This window comes from Mycetomoellerius zeteki, unplaced genomic scaffold, assembly GCF_001594055.1.
Source record: "Mycetomoellerius zeteki isolate Tzet28-1 unplaced genomic scaffold, Tzet1.0 scaffold524, whole genome shotgun sequence".
In the NCBI taxonomy this organism is placed as follows: Eukaryota; Metazoa; Arthropoda; class Insecta; order Hymenoptera; family Formicidae; genus Mycetomoellerius; species Mycetomoellerius zeteki.
The window spans coordinates 62,406-69,492 of record NW_017257528.1 but is presented as its reverse complement, the minus strand read 5'-3'; the positions used below and the strand labels follow the sequence as shown (position 1 = coordinate 69,492).

Genomic DNA, 7,087 nt, shown 5'->3' with positions numbered 1-7,087 from the left:
GCTGTAAAAAACTTAAGAACATTCTTCATTATTTCTGAGTTATGAGCCTTTAAGTAAGAAATGATGCGATTTCGGCAACCTTACCCTACTACGTCCACGTCGTTGTTTCCGGGTAACGCTAAAAGTAAGAGTAAAAAAAACCTAAAATTAATAATTAATCATTGATTTTGATTTTGACTTTCTTGATCTCATAATGAAAATTTTAAAGTATCATTTCTACTGTAAAATTTACTGCTCCTTCTGAATCCGGTGTCAAAAGTAGGGCTTCCCATTTAAAAAAATGACCTTGACCTTCAAATGACCTTGAAAATTGACCTGAAGATCAAAACTGTTAGCACAGTTAGATATCCCCCGTTGTCCTCTATAATTTTTGTCTAAACCATTTTTTTGTATCTGGCGTATTTTTGGAGATATTTGGATCTGTCACTTAAAATGACTCACCCTGTATATAAATTCTTTTTATTTACCGAGATGTTATAAAAATGATGCTCAGATAGCATAACAATTCGTGCAATTCTTATACTCCTAGATTTCCTAGAAGCATTTTTTAAATGTTTGTTTTCTGAAGACAGACTTAATCGTTATTTTTTAATTAGTGATATATTCTCAATGAATTTCTCTTTAATCTCTCGCAAATAATTAAAAATGTGACATTCCCTATTTTGATACAAACATAAGAAAACAAATATTTTTATAGAGAAGCTGAAATGACGCTCATAACGGACTGCTGGGGCCTGGATGGCATAATAATTCTAACAATTCTCATTATAACCGCCTACCTTTACATGACTCGCAATTTTAAGTATTGGAAAAAACGGGGCGTGTTGGAAATAACGCCAACACCTTTCGTGGGCAATTTTATGGAATGTTTACTTCTAAAGAAAGCCTCGGCATATTTCCTAAAAGAACTGTATGACCGAGCGAAGGGTGAACCTTATATAGGTTTCTACATTCTCGACAAACCTATTTTATTGATCCGCGATCGCGAAATCATTAAGAACATCTTGATAAAAGACTTTAATATCTTCTGTGATCGATACGCCACGGGTGATCCAAAAGACCGTATTGGATACGCCAGTCTCTTCTTTATTAATAATCCTGCTTGGAAGATTGTAAGAACAAAAATAACACCATTCTTTACATCCGGTAAATTGAAAAAAATGTTTGGCTTAATGCTGGAATGTGGAAATCATTTAGATGAGTACCTCGACTCATTAAAATTAGTTGATGGTAAGTTGGAGAATATTTTGAACGATTTATAAAATTTAAAAAATGTTGAAATATAAAGACCAATCACAGATGATAAAGATCATCTGTATCGTATCTGTAAATTTTTTGTAGTACTAAAATATTTTATATATCTTATATTTATATCTATAATATATTTTGTACTTCTACACACAAAAATATTAACCCGTGATAAAAACCGAGATATAATATCTACAATTAGGCAAGTTTAATTATTTGAAAATATTGTCGGCAGGTAAGGAACAAATAATAGATGCGAAGGATATAAGCTCTAAATTAACCATGGATGTGATCAGCAGCACTGCTTTTGGACTCGACGTGAACACGTTCAAAAATCCAAACATTGATTTTCGCAAATATGGCAAGATGATATTTAAGAATAATTATAGGCGTGCTTTGGAGATGCTTTCACTATTCTTCCTTCCAAACATAGTTCGTATAGCTCGTCTAAAATTGTTCGGTGCGGAGAGCACCGCTTTTTTGCGCAAGCTCTTCTGGGAAACAATAACTAAACGTATGGAATCCGGCGAGATTTCAAAAAGACACGATCTTATTGATATTCTGATCGAACTCAAGAAAAACAGCCGTGGTGATGAAATAGAAGGCTTTGGTAAATGGAATTATAATTTAATGATTAAACGAACTTACCTGTAAGTGAAGTTCTATCATAATTGTATGAAGCGCCTCTTCCGAAAGATAAAACGTAATACTCTTCAACCATATGCCGGGGCGCCACAAGCTTCAAAGTCAAAATGTCTACCATCTACAATCCCGGTCCGGGCGTCATTCTATTCAAAGCCCAGCCGCAGCCAAAAGCCAAACTCAATCTCTCGGGGTCCGAAAGCTATCGGACGTGGGTCAAGGGGGGGACCTTATCTTTCGGAAGAGGCGCTTCATACAATTATGATAGAACTTCACTTACTAAGTTCGTTTAATCATTAAATTGTATTTCGCGCCTCTTCCTCAAGATAAAACGTAGATGTTGAAAGATGGCTGCGGCTTTATCTCAATCCTCTAGTATGGCCTGTCCGAACAACCTCAAGTCTTGGATAATAGGCCTATCGTAAAATCTAGCGAACGTGGTTGAACTTTCTGTCCATCCAGCCGATTTCCGAATAACATCCATGCTAACGCCTTTTTTTTTAGCAGCAGATGTAGATGCATGCCTAGTGCTATGAGCTGAGAAAATTTCTGTATTTATGCTACTCTTATGTAACATGTCCTTTAGCCATCTGCTCAAGGTCTGAGACGAAACCTTCTTGAACGGCTTCTTGAATGAAATGAACAAAGGTTTATTCTTACCCCTGAGATCTTTGGTTCTCCTAAGATACCACTGAAGAGTCCTAGCTGGGCAAATATTCGGATCTTCCTTATAAAAAGGTAAAACCAATAATGGTTGCTTTGCCCCCGGTCTAGAAGTCTTAATTCTATCCGGAATTTTAATTTCGATCAAATCCTCTTTAATGACAATATTCCTAATATCTATTAACGACAAGGTTTGGATCCTTTGGCCAGATACTAAAGCTAGTAATGTAACTAACTTTTTACCAAGTTTATCTAAGGATAAGTCTTCATTTGTCAAATCTTTAAAAAATTCTAAAACGATCTTGGGGTCCCAAGTGGAGTCGTACTTCGGCTCTGACGGTCTCAACCTAGACAGACCTCTGAAGAATCTCCTGACCCTCTCATTTTTCCCAATTTTCGGTCCCAGGATAAGGGAGATAGCAGATCGAATGCAATTAAGAGAGCCATATGATGCTCCTTTTTCGAACTCCAAGGACAAAAACCTAATAACATCAGGCACTTCAGCTTCATACACGGATAACTTGTTAGCCACGCAAAAAGACCACCATTTTTTCAGGGAACAATCATATTGTCTAAGCGACGACTCGCTTATAGAAGCCATCGAAATCCTTATGGCTTCTTCTGGAATTCCATTTGTCAGAAATGCTTCCCAGATAACTTCCCTACCACCAGGGTAAGTTTCCTCCACAGAGGGTGCGGCTCCCTGTCCAAAGAAAGTAAAGTATTTCTGTTAGGTTTGAAAACTAACGGATCCGATTCCAGCATTGAGCGAAATAAGGGAAACCACGGCTGCGCCGGCCAAAATGGTACCACTACTATTCCTTTCGCTTCATCTGCTCTGATCTTTTGAAGAACTTTAGCAACTAATATAAAAGGTGGGAACGCATAAAAAAAGAATTTACTCCAATCCAAGGTAAAGGCGTCAACTGCTATCGCGCCAGGATCTCTTATCCAGGAGACATACTTTTCACATTTCGCATTAACTCTAGTTGCAAATAAGTCTATATCTGGATGTCCCCATTTATTAAGAATCTCACGAAAAACTCTCTCTGATAACTGGAACTCTGTTTCGCTTCCTAACCTTCTTGATTCGAAATCTGCTTCCGAATTATCTCTGGACGAAATATATGATGCGAAGATGAATAATTCACGTTCTTCGCACCATTTCCAGATGGACTTAGCAAGGCTATTAAGTTCTGTGAATCTCACACCACCCATGCGGTTTATGTACGAGATGGCATACGAGATGGCGATGGTGGTGTTATCGATCCTTAAAAGAATATTACAGTTTCTGAGTTCGGAAGCGAAACACTTGAGACCAAAAAAGACTGCAAGTAGTTCCAAACAATTAATGTGAAGTAACTTATCTTTATTGTCCCAAAAACCATGTGTTCTATCCTCACCGCACGCTACTCCTCAACCGGAACGAGAGGCGTCGGAAAAAATAGTTAGTTTGTATTCGCGATTCGCAATACTCGAAACTCTATCCAAAATGTTATGCTCCCACCATACAAAATCTTCCTGTAAGTTCTGATTCAAAAGCATAACTGCTTCATAGTTACCCCTGGCTTTCTTTAAGGCTAAATATTTTTCTCTCTCAAAAAACTTAACGTGTGCCCAACTATATTGAATAGCCGCGCAGCAAGATACTAACGAGCCTATCAGACATGCGAAGTCTTTAATCTTACACTTCTTTAGTTTTTTGAAGACTTTTACTTGACCTAGAATTTTCTTTCTCTTTTCCATTGGTAACTCTAACGTCATTGACCGTGAATTCAGAACAAATCCAAGAAATGTACAAATTTGTGATGGAATTTTGTAACTCTTTTCCTCGTTAATTATGAATCCTAAGCTTTCTACTAATTCTACCGAAGCCTTTATATTATCCAAGCACTCCATCTGCGAATTACCAAAAAGTAACAGATCATCAAGATAAATGACTGAAAGATATCCTAAATTACGTAAATGACATACTATTGGCTTCATAAGTTTTGTAAAAACGTAAGGAGCCGTATTTAGGCCAAAGGGTAAGCAATTAAATTCATAAAGAACACCCTTAACTGAAAATCTTAAGAATTTCCTGTAATCCCGCTCAACAGGGACCAAGTAATAAGCATCTCTAAGATCCAGCTTACCCATGAAAACATTAGGGCTAATCAGACTGCACGCTGTCCTGATGTCTTCCAGTTTAAAATGCTCCGTCTCGATAAATTCATTTAACGCCTTAAGGTTAAGAATTAACCTGCTCGATCCGTCTGATTTGGGGATTAAGAAAATCCCGGATAAGAACTGGTCCTTACACGGATGGCAGCGACTAATAGCCCCCTTCGAAATCAATTTCGCAATGTGTTCTCGAATCTCTGTTTCTTCCTCTAGAGACCATGAAGGATCTTTAGGAACCGTCTCCTGCAAAACTGACCTCGAAAAAGGAATAGTATAACCCTCAATCCAACTCAAGATTCTGGAATCGGCGGTTATATTTCTCCATTTCTCTAAGAAAAAACTCAGCCTACCCGCTGGTTTATTTACCTCTGCTACTACTAAGTCTTCTTCTGTTGGCTGTTCTGGGCCAACGGACGTGATTGGGCATTGTCGCGATATGACGTGTTCTGGTTGGCTACGTTCCTTCTGCCCAACTCTGGTTGTAGAACCTGTTCCGGTATCCGCCTGACGTCGTCGTCTTGAAAGATTGACGACGAGGCGGGCCCTTGAAGTTTTTTGCCTTTCCTGAGGTTGTCAGTTTCGCTTTTAAATCCTTACTGGATCTTTCAATGGTCTTTGCTGCTTTAAGTCGGTCTCCTAGTTTCTGGCCAAAAAGCCATTCTCCTGCTGTCGCTGATTCTAATGTCTCCTTTTGTGAACTGCTAATAGCGGTAAGAATCAGACTACGAGTTAAAGACTCGTCCCTCCCGGGCAGGTCTGCCATTAATTGTGCAGCATCGCTAAGCTTCTTTAAGGGTATCTGGGTAGGAGATAACTTCTGATCCTCGTTATCGACCTTGTTATTCTGGATAATCTCGGTGATAGAACTACCCATTAAGGCAAGGCAAGCCGTGATTTTCTTTTGCTTATCTATGATACGATTATCCCGCTTTACTGCTGTTTCGTTCAAGGAAGCCTTGAGTTCTTCATTAAGTTTTGGCGGGTCAATCACAACGCAATTCTTTGGAGGCGTGTGATCCTTAATAAGTTTCTCTCTCTCCTTCTTTGGCAACCCTTTCTTTAAAATATCCTCCAAACGAATCGCCACGCTCTTTGGAATAGCCAGGGCTAACACTCTCTCTTCCGCGACTCTACTTCCAATGGCTTCCAAAATTTCCACTTCCAGATCCTCTGTGACAACTTCTTCATTTAAGCCAGTTGTATCTATCTTCTGCGTGTTTGAAGAGGAATCCTTCTCTTCTGTCTTTGACGACGGTAGGTCCTCTGCAGATGCGTGGACATCAGCCTGAACTGATACAGTATGGCTAATCGACTCAGGATCTCTCGGCGATATCAGAGACTTATCTCGGAAGTGACTTCCGATGCCTCCGGAATGAAGCATTCCTTTGGTGAGAGAGAATGACTATAACGATCCTCGGGGCTCTGAGCCAGAAGATCCGATTCTGCGCAATCGCAATTTGCTCGCCCTCTAAAATCCGAGCTTCTAGACCTCGAATCATGGTTTCCTAATAATATAAAAAAAGGAAAAACATACACCCAATCATATACAGGGTGTCTAAAAAAAAAACGGATCGAAACATAATGGGGACGTAGATTGGATCAAGGGGAACAAAATAGTTTTGTACCATTTTGCAGTTGACGCAATATTTAACGAGATATTAACGTTTAAAGATAGGCGAATACAAGCGTCCGACCAGCCTACTCATGTCCTGCTGTCGGCAGGACGGCCTACCGTCCCCACCGATAGCATAACGCGCCGGCCGAGCGGCGGGCCGCGAGGTGCGGGGACGTGTGTGAAGTTGGCACCTCATCTTTTGGCACCGCAAGTTTTGATAAGAGTTCCATTGGCACCCGCAATAGTTCTATAGTTCCTGATAAGTTATATAAATAGTTCCGTTGATTTAGCTAAAAAAAATAACACTTGAAAATTTGAGGTGCTAACTTCCCGTGGCACCGCAAAATTCGAAAAAATCAATCGAAAACAAGTAATCTTATAGTTCTCGATGAGTTCTACAGTTCCTGATAGGTTTTAACAATAGTTCCGGCCTCTAAGTAATTTTAAATAATAATTAAAACCGCGCGCTGGCACCGCGCTGGCACCGCACCACAAGAGTAAAGTACCTCTTAACAGCCAGTTCCAGCCTTCTTTTCGGCATTTTCCGATAGTTCTACAATAGTTCCAACGATTTCTATACACTTCGTTCAGAGTTCTGCCATTTAAATATGTTTAAATAATTTTTTAATCTGAGCGCTGGCACCGCACCACAAGAGTAAAGTACCTCTTAACAGCCAGTTCCAGCCTTCTTTTTGGCATTTTCCGATAGTTCTACAATAGTTCCAACGATTTCTATACACTTCGTTCAGAGTTCTG

The 7,087-nt window shown here is 39.5% G+C and overlaps 1 protein-coding gene across 1 annotated transcript in view; it reads left to right on the top strand.

Moving 5' to 3' along the window:
• Positions 1-703: 703 nt before the first annotated feature.
• The window catches only part of LOC108727759 (cytochrome P450 6k1), an 11,790-nt gene continuing 5,406 nt past the window's right edge, over positions 704-7,087 (top strand). Inside the window, exons 1-2 of the mRNA XM_018455995.1 lie at positions 704-1,230; positions 1,484-1,858. Of these exons, the coding sequence (XP_018311497.1) occupies positions 708-1,230; positions 1,484-1,858 (898 nt within the window). The 5' untranslated portion in view covers positions 704-707. The remainder of the gene's footprint in view (positions 1,231-1,483; positions 1,859-7,087) is intronic.